Source organism: Argiope bruennichi, chromosome 7 (genome assembly GCF_947563725.1).
Source record: "Argiope bruennichi chromosome 7, qqArgBrue1.1, whole genome shotgun sequence".
In the NCBI taxonomy this organism is placed as follows: Eukaryota; Metazoa; Arthropoda; class Arachnida; order Araneae; family Araneidae; genus Argiope; species Argiope bruennichi.
Genome location: NC_079157.1, coordinates 43,886,174 through 43,908,726, shown reverse-complemented (window position 1 = coordinate 43,908,726; position 22,553 = coordinate 43,886,174). Strand labels below are relative to the sequence as shown.

The 22,553-nt window shown below is 28.1% G+C and overlaps 1 protein-coding gene across 3 annotated transcripts in view; it reads right to left on the bottom strand.

Annotated features, from left to right (window-relative positions):
• Positions 1-22,553, bottom strand: part of LOC129974854 (arginine kinase) — a 40,034-nt gene that overhangs the window by 14,047 nt on the left and 3,434 nt on the right. The window contains exons 1-2 of one of the 3 annotated variants that reach the window (XM_056087620.1): positions 12,030-12,075; positions 1,071-1,244 (exon numbers count right to left, since the gene is read on the bottom strand). In XM_056087620.1, the coding sequence (XP_055943595.1) occupies positions 1,071-1,244; positions 12,030-12,060 (205 nt within the window). In that variant the 5' untranslated portion in view covers positions 12,061-12,075. Of the gene's footprint in view, positions 1-1,070; positions 1,245-3,355; positions 3,501-12,029; positions 12,076-22,553 lie in introns of those variants that run through there. The other 2 variants (XM_056087619.1, XM_056087618.1) reach the window with 2 other exon arrangements.

The following is a 22,553-nucleotide window of genomic DNA, read 5'->3' as shown; positions in this document are numbered from 1 at the left end:
TTATAAGAGAGGGCACATTATTTAACTAAATGAAATCAGTATCTGTAATTAGTTAAAAATTAGACCTTTGATGCTAATAAAACAATTACATCAAAAATGCATTTATTAAGTATTACAAACGTTAAATACTCTTCATTATTATATTAGTTTTTTGATAGTAGTTAGTAAAATCATTTTTTTTTCGTCATCTTTCAAATCTCTTAAGTGAGAGCATGATCTATTTCATTGACATGATAAAGAATTCAATAACTATACAAAAAGACTGCATTTTAAGAAATAAACCACAAAATCTTTTTAATCATAAAGTAATAAAGAACAACAAGAAAAATGTAAAATCAAAAAAAAGTTTTCAATTTATATCAAGATATTGACAAAAAAAAAATGTTGATTCGCAATAACTGAAAGTAACGGAATAAAGACAATAATTTTTTTTTCATAGTATGTAAGAAAAATTCAAAATATTGTGGATAAAATATCTTCTGTAAGTAATTTTTATACTGAATGGAATTTTTAAATTATAATATTAGAAATCATACTATTATAGTAAGTTTGCTTATTATTAAATATTTAATAATAAACATATATTAAATATAATAGTATTATAATAAATATTATTATATTTATTATGATGCATTAATTTGCTATATTTTTATTATAATCTATTTAGTCTACTGATCTGTATTTATTTGTTAATCGAATATCTGAAATGAAATATCATATTTAATCTGAAAATTGAATTTTAAAATTAGAAGAGATTAAAAGACTAACTTTAAGTATCTCTTTTAATAATTTCCCTTTACTTTCTGAAGTAAATGACTAACCGGCACAAAAATGATCGATCTTTTCGAAATCACTAAAACGAAACTAATACCCATCCATTAGCACCGAAGTTTCCTTATCAAAGAAGTTTTAATAAACTTTCTCCAAAACCGAACACTTTACGAACATAACATAGAATAATTATATTAGTTTATCCGTTACGGAGTATCGAAATCAATAAACCGGCGATTCAGTTCCGCTCCGACCGAAGGCGGAAGGTGAAATTTGAAGGGTAAGAATTCGATCCTTACCGGATTGGATGCAGTCCAGCAGAGTAGCTCCGAGAGCAGTCTTCTTGTTTTTGCAGGCATCGAAGACTTCTCTGGTCAGATATTTCTTCAAGAGAGACTTGCAGTCGCTGGCCTCCTGCAATTTCTTGAATCCGGCTTCCAATTTATCGAGGGTGGCTTGATCAACCATGGTGGCTAGCGAAATGAAATAGAACTAAGTTGAGAGGCACTGATGTAAAAGCTCTGGAAGTTTTGAACGCTCTTTCACCAATGGTGTCGCCTCCGAGTGTAGGGGTCTTATTTATAGACTTATTGTCTCTGGTAAGGATTTGTGGGTAAATTTTCCCAGTCGTCTCCTCTACACCTTTTTCTGAACAGAACTGCGTCAGTGGGCACTTTTTTTTTGCATTGTTTTTAGTTTGTTTTTCTAACATTGAAATTGGAAAGCGATGGGGTCTTGTCTTTTAAAATTTGCTTTTGTTTATTTCGTTCAGACAACGTAACTTCAAGAATGCTATTGAGAGTGACAGCAATTGTTCCTTGTGCGACAATTGGCAGAAGTTAATAGTTGAATTATAGGGATAAATCATATAAATTTAGATTGTTTCATTTGGATATTTATAAAAAGAAACAAATAATGAGAAAATAAAATGTTATCGTTGGTATAAAATACATTAAAATATATTGGAAATGTATCGTTTTATTCTAATTTCTTCTTTGTATGGTATTCAGTTAAAATGGAATTGTGTTTAAATTATTAATTAATTATTACTACTCACATTATTCATTTAATTAATTAATTATTGCTATTTAGAATTTAGTATTTCATGTACTTAGTACTACATGTGAGTTTGTCATTATTAATTAATTATTGCTATTTAGAATTTAGTATTTCATGTACTTAGTACTACATGTGAGTTTGTCATTATTGTTAATTTATAACATACTTTAATATACAACAATTTTTTCCTTGGTTCTTATGGGATATCTACAATAAATGTTTTGCATGGATATTATAAGCATGCCTTGAAACATGGGCCTTTCTGGGTAATAATTAAAATAAAGTTATAAGAACCAATTAGATTAAAATTAATTAATTAATCAAAATAACTTTTTAATAACGCGTTAATATATTTTACATATTTTACTTATTTCGAATCTGCAATCGAAAAAGTTTTATTACTAAATTTCGCATTTGCCAACCAAAAGTGAAATTAAGATATTATTGTTAATTAAATGAATATTTATGTCAATTAATCCAAAGAATAAATATGAACTATATAAAACATTTTTACACTCGGAGGCAAGTATAAAATAACATAATAAAACTTGAAGAAATAATATGCACAAAACTTTTTTAGCTTCTCACTATTTGCCAATTAAAGACTAATTAAAAAGTATTTACGACAGCCAGCTAAAAAAATATATAATATATATAAAACATATAAAGACATTAATATAAGAAATAACATAATTATAAAATTTGAAGTTCGAATATACTAAATTCTCCATAAAGTATAAAATAGTTCGAACCCTTTCAACATTTACAAATAAATATTTTTTGATAGGTACTATAACCCTACCCTGTCTGTTTGCCTGGAATTTTTTGACTTTTTCCCACTTACTGACTTATTAAAAATTGTAATTTTATATATAACCCATTTCTTATTTTAAAAAAAATATTTATTTTATAAAATTATTTTATTTCAAATCATTCATACTTTTATGAATATAGTTGTTACTAAACAGTAAGTCACTATAACTTCTAAAAACATATTTTGTTACTCATTCTATGACATCTTAACAAATTCTAAATGTGGACTTTCGCTCAGATTTTTGTAATCTTCAGATAGGAAAGGCCCTCTAAGTTGTAAACAAAAAAATTAAAAATATAAATTTAAAATTATTTTATTATTTACTAGATTATTATATATGAATTAATTATTATTTGCTAGATTATTAAATACTAATTATTATTTGCTTGATTATTAAAATTAATTAATTATTATTTATTAGATTATTAAATATTAATTAATTATTATTTACCAGATTATTAAATATAGATTTTAGAAGAAAATTAATTAATAAAGTTTAAAATTATTAAAGCCTTATTTGATTAATCACATAAAATTATACTTAAAAAAGATTATGTCAATGATAAGAAAAATGTATGCATGTTCTTTTGTCATTTACTTGATGGAATTACTATATAAAAGCATTCTGGAGTTAATATATTATAAGACGTATTTAATAATTGCAAATAATTAAATGTCACAAACAAAGTAATAAGATAAAGCAATTATCACCTTCATCAGATCCTTCATCTTGTAAAGAAGAAATATTAGTAGCGTAACAAGGCATATATGAAAATAAAGTTGACGAATAACCTTCCAAAGACTAGGACAGACAGAGATAAAATATGCAGAGACGGAAACAGTCAGCACATTTGCATTACATTTTATAGTACAAAGTGCAAAGATATTGCACGTGGGTGGAGCGAAGGGGAAAACCATTAACCTTTTTTTCAACAACAACAACATCAACAAAAAAATGTAACTTTTCACTTAATACAGAAGTGAAAGCAAAATCTTGCGTATGTTTATTGATGTTAAAGTCAATGCTCGAATTCGATGAATGGTTGCATCGAATGAAGGAAATGAGAAACCGCAATATTTTCAAACGCAAACCGAAACCAGAAGGCGGAACAGATGCAAAATTCCAGACCTTATATGTAATAAAAACCACTTTTATCTTTTTCATGGAAGTTTACTGGAAAAAAAATTCTAAATACGAGTTTCCTATTATTACTCAAGAAATACTTCATAATAAGACATTGGTTTGTGGCTGCTCCATTTCAATGGAAGTAATATTATATAATATGGATCTTTAATAATTACTTAGAATTACTTAAAAATTCCCCAAAAAATTTAATTTCAAAATGTTGGCTTGAACATTCGATTGTCAGGAAGAATAAATTCATTAAATTTCGAGAAGGTCGAGGGGAGATAATGAGACTCTTTCGAAAGTGATGGTGAATGAAGTATGTAACTCATACAGATCGAAAGTTCTTTAAATCGTGAAAGGTACCAATTTTGTATTCGTTTTAGCTTCTAGAATGAGCTGTTTTAAAATCGTCGAAAAATTTGAAGCTTATAAAAACAACGAACAAAGAACCACAGATAGTGAATTAGATGAAATTAGAATAAAAAGAAAAATGTTAGTTTGTGTTAAAAGCCAATTTTTCATTAAAATAACTTTTTTTTTCAAATTTCAGATTAATGGTTATCAAACTTTCCTTTTTTTTCTTCTTTATGTTGTTTATATTCTTTTTTCTTATTATTTATGTTGCTTTTTTCTGAAACGGAAATAGAGGCAGGAAGTACGATAACGTTTTTTTTCTTAGTAAAAGTTAGATATATCAATTAAAAAAAATTATCCAATTATTATCTAGTCATTCGGTTGACTAGATATGATTCTTGTAGACTCTTTTGAAATATTTTTTTTTAATGTAAAGAGAGCTGCTACTTACTTTTCAGTTTCTTACAAATCTGAGAAACATTTTATTGAGCACATTTTATTTCCAATTAAAAAAAAAATCTTGTGTCATAATTTTGGTACAGCTAAAAATTTATTTTTTTAAAATAGTGTGGTTAATATTGATCACTAAATCGAAAGAAAAATGGAATATTTCAAGCAATAGATTTATAAATACTATTGCACTGATGTACAATAGTATTACCACTGATATGCAATTTATTGGCAGTAAAAACTTAAGAAATTTAAAAGAAATTAAAAGACTTGGTTACGATTATAGCAGATAATTAACTAATTGTAAATACGTATACAAAATATTCGTTGAAAAATTATAAATAATAGTAAGAAAACCTCAAAATCATATTCAAACATTCAAGGAAGCTCTCGTTATTTTAAACATTATTTAAAAATTATAAAAATTCGCCAATTCAGACACACTTTTTATTATAACAACACTTCAAACGTAGCTTTAATTCCTATGCTGATAGATCAATTCATAAACTGATTTAAAACTTGTTTTTAAATAATGCGTTAGACTTTTTATTTAAACTTTAGTCTGGTTTAGACTTTCATTTTCTTATTAAAATGACGAGACTGGTTTCAGATGACGTATTTAAATCGATGCCAGTTTTTTTAGTGAACTCAAAGTTCATTCAGCTGTTAGCAGTTCACGAAATCTTTATTTATTTTTTTATTTTTTTGCAAACGGAATGAAACGAATTTTGAAACCCAACTCATCCGATCACTTTTATTACAGTTTTGTATTCTCAACCCTATTTATTTTCGCTTTCTTCTTCAACTATTGTATAATGTCTGACGCTCAAAGATATTACCTAGTTGAATTCACTGACCTATTTAAAATGCCTATTGTAAAAACTTGTTGGTAAAATTCATACTTTCCTTTTTCCGGATTTTATTTTCATAAGAAACCGGCACGATATTTCAAAATCTAAAACTATTTTTCCCATGACCGACTTTCTTGGGGTGAAACTATTAATGTTTGAATGGACGTTAAATAAATGGAAGAATATTATTATTACTAGTTCTTCATCTTTTGCAATCAATCCTCTTCAGTGGCATTTATTTTCTTTGTACTATTGTCTATATATTTATATATGTTAAGAATGCTGTGTATTTTGTAATTTTTTCATATTTATTTGTTTATTGGCTTCTCTTTAAATGAAGACTTTTAACAGCAAAGTAGAATTTATGCATAATAAAAGACGTTTATGCCTTTTACACATTCGTTAGCTCTAATTAATTATGATACAAATTAAGTGGCTAAATATCTATAAAAAGTGGTAGGCTAAACGATTTTGCTTTTTATTTACTTTCCATTTTAATATCAAACAATTTTAGTCTTAGATAAACTATGTTGCTTCTCAAATAAAAGTCTATAATGCAGGGTGAGAATGCAGTAATTTTCCCTGTTTGAGGGTATCTGCTATTAAAATGAGTGAACGGAATAAAATCAAAGGTAAAATACAGAAAATTGAAAGCACAAGGAAATTAATTCTATACAAAATAAGTACCAAAATTTTCATTTTATTTTATATATAGGAAAAGTAAGTTTATTGAAAATGTTGCAAAAGGTATGGTAAGAATTAAAATATCATTAATGACTGTCTCTAAGTGCTTAATATTAATTAATGTTAGATTATTTTGTGTGAGTTTCATACTAAATACGGTTCTATTATTAGCCAACAATTAATAATTTTTTTTGCATTCTTTCTAATTATTGTTAATTATTAAAGTTTTCCTCCCAATAGATCTAAAAAAATTTCCTATTGGCGACTTTTGTTTCTACTTCTTCCATTCTTTTCTTTTTTGCGGTATTTATCGCGGTTTGTATAGAAAATTAGATTTATTGTATAGAAAATTTGCTTAATAGTTTTCACGGGAAACCTGCGGATACCTCCAATAAAAAAAAGGGGAAGTTATTTAAGAGCCAACCTCTTAACTTAGAAACTCTAAAACACAACAGTGTCTAATTTATAATTTCATGCATAGTATAGTAACAAGGATGCTTTACCATCTGTTATAGAATTGACAATTCTGATTATTCTGAACACCTAAAATTCTAATTACAGTTATACTATTGCAAAGCACCTTTATTGTCATTTAAGAATCTTTTGCTATTGTCTTCATAGTTATCTGGCCGTTCTTCTTAGTCTTGTAAACTTTGCGGTTGGCTCCTCATTGTCTGCATTTTACCGCAATGATGCAATAAAGTATGGCACTTCGTTTGTCATCTTGACTTATTTTATTCGCTTATTCGCGCCATTTTGAATCACGGTATGCAGTGTTCCAAACCATAAAGTTTGATTTCAGAAAATAAAGCTGTCAAATCATAATTCCATCTCCAATTTTCCAAGGACAAAGCAAGATAATGTCGTTAGGCTCAATGAATATTTATAATTTGGAGCTACGATTCACGTGGAAAAATAAAAGATCAAATCGAAATAATAAAAAGCTATACATTTTCGAATTATGAAACATTTTACAATTTTCAACATTATATTTCTACAAAATTATGTTGGCCATTCATCTTGACTCATTTAATCGCTGTATCATTGAAGAAGTAATAAACGTAAACTTTAAAATAGATATAATACACACAGCTCTTTCTTTATACTTTAAAATCACATCTTTATACTTTAAAATGATAATGAATATAGAATGGCCAATTACCTGTAATTATATTAACATTAGCAGGTGACGTGTTTAGTAAAAAAATTTCTATATGGTATAAAAGGCATTTTGTTGGACTTACAGGTATAAAATTTAGCACGAAAGTATTTCATATGTAGCTAGTGCTTGCAAAGAAACGTTTTTCAAAATTTAAATCAGGTTTTTAATTAAAAAAATAACACAAAATTTTTAAGTTTTTCTTAGAAATTTTTAAAGAATATTAAATATTAACGCTCAAAAAATATTTCGTATCACATTAAAGTTTATTTTGAAAAAATTGTAAGTATACTTTACTACAATATTTTGTTTCATTGTTTGCACAGAAGCTTGGTGCAACTATAATATATATGATATCCCATTTTATCTCTGCGATATTATTAAAAGAAATCCAAAGATAAAATGGAGGTGGACGAATCAAGCTTAAAATATTATCATGATACTATATTTCGGACTAGAAAGTTAAATCTTTCTTAATTTAAAAATAATAAACGTTATGTCTTTCTATTTGTCGACCTGAATACAATAAATGTGAAATCATTGAGAAACATTTTCTCCGAAATTGTATTGTCTGAATATTTAAGGTCTTTCCAGCTATTCTTAATAATTTAAAGTTCAAACAACTTATTTTTTCCGAAAAAGACAATAAAAATCGATTTTCCTTAAATCAATTTATGCATTTCATTTTTTTAAATATATTTTTGTGTACAGTATAATTTGAAGATGTAACATTTATTCAAATACTGTAGGGAGGCAAATTGAATTTATGTTTTTATAGCAATCACTAGAACACTTTAAGGCATGCATTATGCACGTTATTTTGTATTATAAAATGTTTTCTATGTCTTATTTTTGCCCTATGATATGAGTTCATTTTTATTATCTAGTCATATGTGATTTTTTAAATATAATAATAAAAGACGAATTTCTAATACTATTTAATAATTTTATATTATATTCATATCTATAAAATAAATATAAACTGATAGAAATAAAATTATTCATGAGAATTCCTTAGAATGTTAGCTGTATTTTCCAATTTGATAAACGGATGTTCTATTCTATCTCCCCCCCCCACACACACACTCACCATCAAAGCGGTTTGATGGAAGAAAAGTGGACTAAATGTCACGATCTTTTACATAGAATTTTCAAACTGACAGAAAGTTATATTTTAAAATAGTATTAAAGAATTTTAAATATAATATATTTTTTTTGTCTTTCAAGATACATTTATTTCAGTGTTGAAATGAAGCGTGCATGGAATATTAAATTATTTCTTTCTAATTTTCATCATAAAATTCAAGTCTGAAACTATTCGAGAATTACTGGAAAGAAACAATTTTGAATTTTCTGAAATATCCAGGATGGTACCTAACATCATTTGTCCACTGAAAAACGAATATAAATTATGAATGCTACCAGCTTGTAATATAAGACGTTTCAGAACTGAATTTTCCACTCTACCGGCATGGCAAATCTGTTTTAGACAGCAAATGGAAATTCAAGGTTTAGCATTACAGCATACTGATCTGACTGTTTCACGCAGTCATTACCATGCCGCTGGAATCATTACCAAATTCTTTGAAATTTCAATTGAAAAAGTGCTCAGCGACACGTGTAATGACTTAGACCAAGGCCAAAAGTGCATGTTTAAATGCGGGATAAAAATTCCGAAATTGCTCGGAGTAAGCACAGCCGCGGATGGATGGGTGGAAAAGAAACAGAAAGTTCCAGCTCGGATAAAAGGGGATAAATTTAGAATCTTCCGATGTGTGCACCTCTCCTTTTTTTCCTTCCTCTTCTCTTACGACGACCTCTGGCTGATCTCCACTGAGAGAGGTACCTAAGAATGGGATCTGCACCATTCTAAAAGAAAGGAAAATTTTCCCGTTGTTAGGGCCGGCGTCTCTTTCACTGGGTTTGGAGTGGATGTCAAATGGAGAATGAAAAAAGAACAGGCTGTGTACAGACAGATTTCGGCTTGTCTTTCATTAATTGTCTCTCTTTAGATGGTATCTAAATTAGAAGAGGTAATGCTACCAGGTGATCCCAGTTGACACAGAATCTTTTATCTTTTGGATTGTTGAACAATCAGTGCGGCTTGACAGGTTTCAAGACTTTTAAAATGCATAAGAAAGTTGAAATGTGAGACTTAAGTGATAATTGAATTGAATTAATTTCATATATTAATGAATTATTTATATAGTTTTAAAAGCAAAACTTTATTTCATTCATAATTAATATATGTTTAAATAAAGTAATATTTGAATTTGATTTGCGACTGCTTTTAAGAAAATAATTTTATTTATGCTTTAAAAAATATTGAAACAAAAAACATTTGAGGATAATTTTCGTGAATTATTTAGAACTTTGCGAAACAAGTGATATTATTTTATCAGAAATTTACAAACCAAAATAATTTCTTATGATATAAAAACTTTTTATAAGGAATTATGAATCAACATTAATTATTAATACTCTTATAAGAAATTATCTTTCAACAAAATTTATAAGTATTATTTTCTGAAAAAAATCTTATGATTTTGTTTGTTTATGAGTGCTGAAAAAGTTAAGTTTTAAATTTCAGATTTCTCATAAAGATCACACCAAAAAATATTATTCTAAAAATAATTTTTAATTTTTTTGGAAGGTCTAAAATGTCAATTTATGAAAATGTCCACGTTTTCATTAGCATGGTAAAGTTATAAAAACAAATATTTTCAGATATAAACCAAAAATTTGAACACTTTTACTTATGCTGCAAAATAATGCAAAAGAGATGTTACTGGTCATCCAAAAATTTTAAATTCTCGAAAATATTTAATTAGTTAATGTTCAAAAGTCTGAGAAAAATCAAATTTGTAAAGCATCATCAGAATATTTTATGAAAAAATAATTTTTTTAAAAATATTTTTAAATTAAATAAGAGAATTTCTATAGAAACTGTGCCGTTAAAAGTTTTAGAAAATATTTATTATGTTAAATTGAGAAGTATGAATTCGAATGCTGAAAAAAAATCCCACCTGTCTTTAAGATTAAGACTCAAAATATTAGAGATAAATGAACACAGAGCATAATAATACAATGCTTAAGTAAACGAAGAGAAAAACGATGTGCAAATATGTCTTATTTTTAAAAATACCTATACGTTTCAAAATTTCAGACAAAAATGCTAAATATTTTAAATTAAACTGATATAACTAACATTTATAAATTATTGCTATTATACAGTAAAATAGAAAATATAATAGCACAAAGTAAAATTTTATAAAAATTAATTTTTTATAAAGCATTTATTTATCAAGAGAATTAAAAACTTTGCTGATGTTTCCTTTTTCGAGCTCAATATCTAAAATTTTTCGCCAATATTTTAAAAAGCTTATATTCATTTAGTTAAAAAATTGAATAATTCATTCAGTTCAGAATTTCTGATATTCGCTTAATGACAAAAAGAATATTTTTTTTTTTTATCAAGAATCAGTTATAATGCCAATCCAAAAATATTATTACAATAAAAAAGTAATAAAAACTTGCTAAATTTAAGTTAATACTTATCTTCTGAAACGCATCGCATAAAAACTGAATCTTGAAGATACTTTATGAAGAGAAATCTTCCCACAAGAACTTATTTCATCTCTTCGTGTATCATTAAAATTAAGAATTTCTATCCTTTTTTAAAGTTAACTCAAGAAAATATTTGTTATTAATAGAAATGTAAAATATGCTATCAAATATGCACGAGTGAAACTTTATTTATTGACCTGATTTAGAAAGAATTTAACTAAAATTTCAGAGTAAAAGTGTAAATACAAATATTTTGTATTAATAAACTTGCCTACATCAGTATTTATTTAAAGTATTCGAAATATTTATGATTATTATTTTATTATTATTTCAAAAAAAATGTTTTTACTTTTTCTTGAGAAATTAATAGAAAAGTATCACATATCTTAAAATCAAAGCCGAATAAAAGTTAAAAATTCTTAAAATTAATTAAAATTTTCCCAATATTAAAAAACAACGTTTCATTTTAAAATTTCAATTTGCATGTGGCATTTAAAGAATATGAAGAGGAATTTCATTCATGACTATTACAGGATACTCTTAAAAATAGTTTGAATATAGTGAAAAATGTGCCCTTTTAAACAAAAGCAAAAAATAAAAATAATTCTAATAATTTAATAACAATTTACTTGTCTTTTTTTTTCAAATCGAGAAACATGTAGTTTGCACTAATTTTTAAGACGATACATTATTTCTATTATAAAATGCAAAAAAAAAAAATTTTAATGATCATTTCATAACTAAAATCAATTTAAACAAAGTAAAAATGAACTAATATCGATAAATAAAAATAAATAATAGATGATACTTTAAAAAAATGACGATGAAATTATTTAACAGTTTTCAAGAAACATAAATGATGTTAAAAATAAAGCATAATTTATTTTTTACGGTACAGTATAAAGGAAAACGAATACACATATAAATTCTCAAAATATGAAATAATTTTATATCACAATTTAAATTAAAATATTTTTTACGTTCATTAAAATTGAAACTTATTAATATACTTAAGAACCAAAGCTGCATTTAAAAATTCATTATTCATATAGATTTATAGAACAAATTTTTTATTAATCAATAAAATTCCTAAAAAAAAGTCTAAAAATGTAAAGTATATATAAAATAATCTTTCCCAAAATTACAACATAAAAATATTTGCCAAAAAATATGCTCTCAACTTTCACTTACCATCAATATAAATATCACTTATAGACCCCATTGTAAAGCCCAGTCAGTAGGACAACGATCTTTACTCTAAAGGCAAACTCTGTATTCTAAAGCGTCCACTATATTCACGCATTTAAAGAGGAATAGACCTTTGACAAGCAAAACATGACCTGGAAAGCGAACTGGTAATTATCCGAGACTTTCATGCATAGATCTGAAGGTGAAACCGAATAGTTAGGTAACTTTAGTAATATGAAAAACCTTCACTTGCAGTATTACAAAACGAGGTAGAAAGGTAGAAAGATTAGTTACGCCCTAATAGTGCCACAAAAAAATTGTAAATAAAAAGTTTATATAAGTAGTTCAGTTAGTCATAGTTTTTGTTTGTTAACATCAACATATCTATTAGATTCTGCAGACGATTTTAAAAATTACCTGTGAACAGACGATTTTTCGCCTTACGAAGTCTCTGAGAGCGTCAGAAGAGTAAGAAGATTCATTTTGTTCAAAAATATTTCTCGAAAATATATTCCGAGTATGAATGAATAACGAATTTATGATGTTTGACATTTATTCATTTCGAAACTCGTGGGAAAATTTACAGTTCCAGGCTCTTTTTTTATCGTCTGCCTGCTGAACTAAATATTCTGATTTTTATTTGCAATGTAAAAAAGGCAGAAAAGAAAAATCTGAACAACAATTCAATACAGTTATTCTACGAATTTTACAGTGCAGTATTGTATGCATGAATGAAAGCTTCCTAAGACTCCTTTTTTATGAGGCTTTTCAAAAAACATTTTGAATTATTCCATGGTTCATAGTTCCACATGGATTGATATACGGTGCAATGTTTCTTGGAAAAGATTCAATGAATTTTACTTTTGTTTGATAAGCTTACTTCCTGCTAAATATTTTAAAATGACTAATTATATATATATTTGATAAATTTAATAGATACACTCTGATGGTATGTTCGAGATTAATTTTACAATTAATGTGTGTTTTAACTTAAGAATATTTATGTTAATTTTGTCATTCTAGCTTAAGAAATTTTTATATTACATTATATTGACGCGTAAATAATATTTTTTTTTCTATTAAAAGAAATTATTTTTGAAATAATTCATTGACAATGCAAAAGATGATTATAAATACAGTTTGCGTCGAAACATTTTATCATCAGTAAATGAAATAATGAAATAAAAATCTTCTTTGTGAAAGCGATTATTTTAAAACTTGCTAAATATTCGTAATTTTATTTTTAAAATTAATTTATATTTCAAAATTCTTTGTATTATATTTTTGTAATGTCATCAAAATTGATTTTATTTATTCCAAAATAGTTTTGATGTTGACAATAAAAAAAACTTAATAAATGGAAATAGAATTAATAAGAAGCTTTTCATAGCTTCAATAAACGTATAAGTTGCATTTACTTTTATGTATTTCCCAATTAAACAAACACGGACTTTTTTTTAAAAAAAATATTTCTCCATCTAAAGGACAATCAAATTAATTGCGAAAACGGAATTGCAGTGAGTAATATTCGGAAATTTTATTCGATAAAAAACCTATGACGGCATTGAAAAGAAAATGGAACAGTAAATATTTTTTTAATTTGTTCTGACATTAAAATCTTCAGCAAAAAAAAGTTTATAAAGGCTTGATTTTGATGAGATACTTAGCTTGGTTTTTAAAACATTTATGAAACTAGCTAAAGTAATATAAGCTAAATAGTGTAAACCATATTGTAGAGTTCTTTATAGCTCTCTTGGCAATCTAGCTAATGATAGCTAATTATGTTCTAAAAAGAAATTTCGATACAATTTTGCCAATCGCTTTGGATATGTTAAACATTTGTCATTTTTATTATACCAAAGGTATCACAAATGAAATAATATAATATAGATAAATCAATGATCTGGATGAGTTTAAATATTATTACACAAGAATTTCCTCGAATTATAATTAGGATGATAATACTCACAGATTGTAGCGTAACAAGGGGAATGGCGAGCTGGAGAAGGAATAATTTTTGATTTTTCACTCAACTTAAGTGCTAAAATTTTGCTTTAATGAAATCTACCAAGATTAGGGGAATTGACTAGTTGTGTGGTCGAATACAAGAAACTTTTTAAATTTTAAACTTCGATTTTTTTTTTTCATAACAGGTGGCATAATTTTCATACAAAGAATAAGCAAGATGTCAATAAATCAGTCTACATCGCGATACACGAGAGCAGAAGAGACCAATATGTTTCCCTTCAGTGATTTTACTATGAGATTCTGATAGGGATTTCTTTGACACTTGTCGATTTAGGGGTGGGAATCATAAGTATCTTTAAAAGAATGTTGTAAGCATTAAGGATTTTTATTCCTTCACTCGGAGCATGAGAAAATGCTGAGGCCAACAGTTTTATAGAGCGCGTGTAGAAGTATTTAAATAAAAAGTGGGAATTTGATCTGCAAATAAGATAATATTTTAGAATGAAGTTAATATAGGCTAAGTTAAGATAAAAGTTAGGAAATTAAATAGGATTTAAATTATAGATATAAATTAAAAAATTTGATAACTTCAAGTTTGTTTTTTTCAAGTTGTTGTTATTCCTCTAATTGCCCAAGGATAAAAAGTATGAAACTTCAGTGTTAACGAAATGAGTGCTCAGATTTTCATTTTCTGAGTCCCACAACTGAACGTCTTGTACGCCGTAGTATAGTAAAAAAAAGTGAATAATTATTTTGTACGACTTGTTTCTACCCGGTTGAAATGAAAGTTTGACATAACACTGCAGTTTTAGAAACAAGGTAAAGTACCAAATTTCATTTATTTGTGTTTTTGTATTATCGCTTTTACATGCACGAGAAAGTGCAAGCGAACAGATTTAGTTTAGAATTTTATAAATGTAATAAAGTGTATCAAATTTTATTCATTGAATTTTTTAAGTTTTGTAAATATCGTGTTCATTGTATTTGGATAGAAAACCAGATAGACTCACTCTGAAATTTTGGGGGTCTATCAAAATGATCAGCATCCAATTTCAAAATTCGATAGAATTTTCAAAATTTGGTTTGAAAACCATATATCATCTAATAGTTCAAAACGTTTTGTAGTCATCATGTTCACATACAGACAGACGCAGTTCCATAAGTATAATTTTTCGAACTGTGAGAGGTTTGAAACTTGGAGATTTGCCAAAATCTCGATTATAATTATTTTTTTATTATTATTAATATTGTTGCTGTTGTTTCTAGGGGCACTTGTCATAGACAAGCCCACTGACTTTAGAAGTCAGTGATTTTAAGCCAAGGGTGAGTATCTTGTTTTTCAGTAGCGCCATTTAGGGTCAAGAGTACGACTTAGCTACACACACGTCACAACCCTTTTTACGGGGCGGACTTCATTCATGCATTTCATTCACTTATCCACAGATCGTAATTTAGACCTGAATCAGGGAACGATTACCGCTCATCCAGTACCTCCAGTGGTATTACTTTCGACATGGAGGACTTTGTGACCACGACATATTTATAAGTGCGCCAGCCACCACACACACGAGGAGTCTTCGGCCGGCAGGGTTCGAACTCATTACCCAAGATATGCGTGTCAAATACCCTACCAATCAGGCTCTCCCAGCACCCTTTTTATGCTTCTTAGATTAAAAAGTGAAAATGAAACTCATTTCCTCTAAAATTATAGATTTTTTGCTGATCTTGCTCAATTTACAAATAGATTGCTTCTCCATCTATTCGCGCGCATGTGCCATAACTTTAAAAAAAGCGACAAATAATACATTGAAAATCAGATATATGATTTTATTTGTTAAAATAAAGAAATGCATAATCGAAGGCTTTGTTTGTTCATCGGGCAGGTTACTGTGATAACGAAACAGCAAACAATAACTCAAAAACACGACACGCATGATAAATTACCAAAATTTATTTGTCTTTATATCAAAGCAGTTGTTTATGCCACATTTTAGACTCAATTAATCACCTGAAAATGATCTAAAATCCACAGATAACTTTATTGAATATAATCTAATGATGCTGTATCTAAAATATGTTGACTATAGATGGTTGGTTTGTAGTGTTATAGGAATACACTAAAACTGCTGTTAAACAAAACGAGTGTTATCCTAAATGCCTCTGAAATCACAGACCGGCTTGCTATATTGCAAGGGAATAATTATTATTATAGATTATATTGTTGAACAATACAGTGAGTCAACGACTGCTGATGTCGTTCTAATGAAAAAATGGCGTGAGATTGCTATTCAGAAATGTTGGGTTTAGTTTAGTTTAGTTATATTAACGTTCCGTTTGAAGCAACACTAGGGCTATTTTGGGCCGGACCTCGTAATTTTGAACCGCGGTCAGATGACGAGGACGACACCTGAGCAGGCACCCCTCTGTCCACACCACACCACACCAGCGGGATGACGTTTAGTCAGGACGGATTTAACGTGCAACAGACCCCCTTACACGACGGTTCTTCGGTGGAATCGGGTCTCGAACCTGAAACCCTCCGGTTCCGAAGCCGAGACCTTATCACCAGGCTACCGCGGCCCTCAGAAATGTTGGGAAGGACGTAAGAAACAAATAAAAATTGCTAAATATCTTGAATAATTATATGGTATAAACTATTATTAAGTATCTATTGGTCTAATTATAAAAGGTAGTTTTAATTTTAATTACCAATATAAGTTTAGTTTGAAAAGAGAGCTTTGAATTATCTTTACACATAACAGATTACAATTACAGATTTACATACTGTAATTAGAATTAATCATAGTTTAACCAAAAAAAGTTCTTATTCAAAATATCTCTTTTCCTTTTTAATCGAGGTTGTATTTTAAAACGTTCAAGCAAGAACAATTCCGTTGGTTTCATTTATCCTTATTCAAAAAAAAAAAAAAAAAAAAAAAAAAAAATCAACGCACAGTTGAAACAACAATGAAACAGCTCTGCAAAGCCACGTGGAAGTTTACTTCAACTTTTCTTCCTATAAATATAGCCAGGCACTTCTGGAATTGTCCTAACCGGAGACACACCTCCCCTAAATTAAAAGTTCTGGCATTTCGAATCAACAGCAACGGCAGGACGAACAACAACATAATGGGAGATAGACTGTTTCGTCTTGACATTTGCATTTTTAATAAGGATCTATTTTTGAATGAGCTGTCTACTCCACTTTAAAAAGTGAACCGGAAATTTGGAGTCAAGAAAATATGCAAGGTGGTAAATTTCATAACATCTTATCTGAGAAAGAAGAATGGAACCACTGCTTGGAGGGCTGAATTGGTAAATTGGTCGCTGTCCAAATCCAGAACTCAAAGAGCAGAGAGAAATGGTGAGAACTATAAATAATGCGCGAAGTCTTGGCATCAAGCTTCTGCTGTCAAATTACATAGTAATGGAAAAGGTTCGAACTGATTGACCTCTAATTTGAATTGCAGATATTATTAGTATGACATTTACAATATATTTCTAAAATAAATCAGAGGGAGTATTTTGTCATTGATTTTGTAGTATATTTGTACTATACGTCCATTTTACGTTTAGTTTCGTCTTATAAAGTAAAGATAATATATTTTGGAATTTTTCTCCCTTCCACAAACTTAAACCAAAATTTAACACATATCTACAATTTTGATATCAACTCCACATACCAAATTTCATAAATGTTATTTTGATTCATCGCATTCGTATACACATAAAAGGTAAACAAATCGACAATATATGCTAGGTAATAAATTTAGTACAAAATCATAAAGATATCTACAATTTTAATGTAAAACACACTTGTACTTAGATACGTCCGTTTAGAATGTTGTGTTTTTGATTTATAGCGAACATGTGCACAAGAATAGATGGATAAATATATAGCCATCCTTTCATTAGATTTGGTCAGAACTTTTTTATGCGTTTTAAATTCTAATGATAAAACAAAAGATCAAATTTCATCTTTCGAACTCATTGAATTTTTGATTGAAGATGTTCATAAGCACATGGGGTGACATACACATTTGTTCAGGATGATCTCATTTTTGAATTCCACGGAAATTTACTATTTATGTGTAAAGACATAAACCAAACCCCATTTTATCTCTCAAGCTCAGTGATGTTTAAAATTACCTTATTCAAAGGCAAAAAAATTTTAAAATTCCGGAGAGGGTAAAATGTAGGCTTTATCAAAATCTTGTAGAGAAAAGAAATTGTTATCGATTAAATGATAAAAGTGTGAATTTTAAGAAGTTTTAAAAATACTTCTGAAATAATTTTCCCTGGTGTTACTGAGTAAAAAAGATTAAATGTTTGTTAATTTCTAATTTAATTAATATTAAATTAATTCAATATTAATTAATCCTTAAAATTTTTGACGATTCTAGTATTTTCTTTTTGTATACTTCATTTAAGACAAAGTTTTAGAAAACCTACCGAGAGTGGTATCTCAAAACGTTCTCGCATAATGTCTAATAAAGGTACGAGCTCTTCTCTCTCACGTATAAAATTGGGCTTAGCCGTGAACGCCATGTACCCGATGCTTCTGTCTGGCCAATAAAGAGCAGGGTAGTAAGAAATTAACGCCCAAAGAAGCACACACATCCGTCTGTTAGATTTTCATTTTATGGGCATTTTGTGTTTCGGGATATAGTATTTGGGTTGCTTTCATAGTAAATCGTTTGAAGCTAAAATTAATGCGGGACCACAGTTTTAGCATCAAGATCAAATATCAGATTTCGTTTATTATCACGTGAGAATGTTGTTTTGGTTTTGGATTTTTGAAGTACGGACCGAAAATTGACTATTAGAAAAAAATAAAAATGTTGTCACATTTGGCGACTTATTTCCAACAAAAAGTTACAACTTGGCGTTAATGTCCGCCATGTACCCGATGCTTCTGTCTGGCCAATAAAGAGCTGGGTAGTAAGAAATGAACTCCCAAAGAAGCGCGCACACACACACACACACACACACACATATCGATGCATCCGTAATCTGATAATCACGTGATTGTTTTAACACTGATTAAGGACTTAATCACCGATAATCACCAATTTAGACTGATTAAGGACTTAAATTAGTTAAAATAAACAATGACTTAAAAAAACTAATAATGTTCTCACATAAGAACTCGAAATTTGCGATAGCAGTTTTCGATTTTATATATTTTAAATTGTTGAGTTATTCCATTCACATGCATTCGAAAACACAAAATGATAGAGGGTCAAATTTTTGACAGATTTGATTGAAAATTAAATAAAATTCTACACTTTAGATATTAATACTGTGTACCAAATTTCATTTATCTAGCTCTTTATATTTGGTAGTTACTATGCTCATATATATATGATATGTAAGCATTATTTTATGTGAAGCAGAATGCAGTTTGAAGACAATGAAGATACTTTTGATTTCGTGACGTCGTTTTATTTCATTTTGAAGAAGCAGGCATATGTACAAGCGATGAGCACACAGAGCGACACAGAAAAGGAATGAGGAAAAAGCTCTTGGACATTTTATCCCTGGTCTTATATAACCTATGATTTTGATAGGGAAAATATTTCTTTACATCGCTAATATATTATTAAGATTTTGATAGGGATTTTCGTTACACACGTCGAAGAGGTAGGGGAAATACAGGGAGATTTAAAAAAAGAATTGACTCATCAGCGGTATTATGTCTCTTCACGCGGAGTGTGGGAAAGTTAGGCTTTTAGCCGATTCAGCAATTTACAAAGCTACTCTTGAATTAATTAAGTAGAGAAAGTGGAATTGGATCACGAAATAAGAGAATATTTTAGAATGAAGTTACTATGGGCTAAATCAAGATAAAACCTTGGAAATTAATTAAATTGAAATTAAAGTTTAAAATATCATTACACACACACACACACACACACATATATATATATATATATATATATATATATATATATATATATATATATATATATATATATATATATATATATATATATATATATATATATATATATATATATATATATATATATATACGATACTCAGACTTTTTCTGAATGGATATTTGATAGGTGTCTATAAATTTACTGTGAAGAGCACGCACCAAATTTCATCCACCTAGCTCAAATTGTTTTTGGGCTATCGTATTCATAGATGTACAGTAAGACATGATTTCAAAAGTGTGTTTTTTGGTCTCGTGGAGACCTGAAACATGGAGATTTGTTAGAATGTCCAGTTAAATATTTTTTTAATGATTACAGTGCTTTCGCTTTGTATGCTTCGTATACAAGAAAGTTTTTTTTAAACTTTATATTCCAAATGATTTAATGTTAGACTATAAATGTGTGTGTCGGTGTGTTCCATATTTCATACTAAACTATTGGCGGTGGTCCGTTTAGATGTTGAGTGATATGCAAAATACGTATGTCACGCGAGTGCATTTTCACATGAATCAAATTTCCATACTTATTGCTTAAGACAAAAGAAAGAATAATGTCAATTTTTCAAGTTCAAACATTAATTAAATATAAATTTAATTAAAAATTTACCGAAATTCGCCATTTTTCACGCCGTAACTTCGGGGGAAATTATTGCATGAGAAATATTTTCAAACCTTTTAAAATTTTAACATTCTATGAAAACAATTTCATTTCTGCACAATACTCTTTTCAATTATAATAATTTTAAAAAGTTAAACGCACTAAAATTAACATTAGCAATACACTACTCTATTCTTTTTTTAAATTTATGTTTTATTTCAATCTATATGTCCTTTAATGGTGATATTCTATGTAAAAATAATTTTTATGTTAAAATTGCACATTAGTGAAGGCATAAATGAAAGGCTCAAGGAACAGTGATGTGGGGTTGAATATATTTTCAATTGTCTCCATAATCATGTTTGCAGCAAAATCAAAGTTTTTAAAGAAAACAAGGATTTTTGAAAGACTTTAAGGATGAAACATAATTTGTATTATCCTGTTACATTTTCCCCCAGCTAATTAATTCGCGTATGCCACGTAAATGCATACTTTAATTAGTTAGAAGAACAGCTGTAGAGGTATTCTTATAGGTGTGGCTTAATAAAAAATGTTCTTGGAGTAGCACGTGCACTAATTCACGTATGCCATGTGAGTGAATATGTGAATGAGTGCCCTAGCTACTCCAAGAACATATTCTTGCTCTCTTTTGCAAGAAGAAAGAAATGCTAAGCTGTCTGACAACTTTTAAGGTATCGTTAATCTGCATATTGATTTGTGTTTAATCGAAGCCATCGATTTTCGGCTTATGAAATTCTTGAACGAAAGATTACGAGACAAAATATTGATTTCATTATAAGCCATGTATGCAAGTTAAACTGGGTCGTGATGATTATCATGCATTTCTAGTAATAATAAAGATAAATGTCTGTGCTTGAGTGTTTGGTGCTTCGTAGGCAAATTGGTAAGCCTAGAGCTACCAAATTCGGCATATATGTACTTTAGAATGTGGAGCTATGTACCTTAGAAAGACTTTTTGAAGTTATAATTCAATAAATATTAAGCTACATTTTGGCATTTTTTCGCGATAACTATCGAAAATATTGCAGCTTAAAAATGGATGTTGCATTATCTAAAAATTCAAAAAATTATGTTTCCATTTATATTATTTTTAAATCTTTAGTTAATTAAAAAAAATATTTAAAGCTTATTTTACAACAAAATATTTTATTGTTGAGATAAAACTTAAATTTTCATTCTGCATTTTTTCCTATTATTGATAATCTAGATAAGAAGATACTTAGTGTTGAACAAGTTTCAGTAAAATGCATATTTGAATAAAATTTTTGTTTTGTTGTATTTGCAATTTAATCAAATGCAAACCGGTAAAAATTTTTTTAAAGCTATCGATCATCGAAGATATCAAGCTTAAAATGTAAAAGTAAAGTAAAGTTTGAAAGTAACACTGTTTAAAGTTTTTAAACACTGCTACTTCTTCATGCGATACAATCGTATGTATAAAAATGTAACAGAAAATTAGGGAAATGCATAGTTTAATGAACAGAACAGCATAAAGAACATATTTATTAAAATTTGAAAATTAAAAATATTTTGCTGAAGAAGCCATTAAATTCAAATAGCTCAAAATACATAATTAAAAGTCTTATAATCATTTATCCCGGATAACCAACTGGTCGCCAGAGGCGACTAGTGTTTTAAAGCATAATAATAGTTATAGACTGGATATTATCACTAAATTATGTGATGCTACGTGATGCGATTATAAAACCAAGCCGCATGCGTAGGAAAATACAACGTTCAAAACATTAAGGCTTAATCGATCATGGCTTAAAGCTATACAATTTCGTTTAAAATTATTTCTTGGCTGATAAGGAGGATTAAGGAGGATATTTCAAAACGTAAGTAGAAATTCAATTGTTTAAAATTTAATGGATATTTTAATATTTTTCCGCGATAATTCGGGAACAAATTATCACGTAAGAAGCATTTTTACTTCAGTTTTAAGTTAAAAAAAGCTTTTTACTGTGCAGTTTTTCTTTAATTTTAATACATTTTTCAT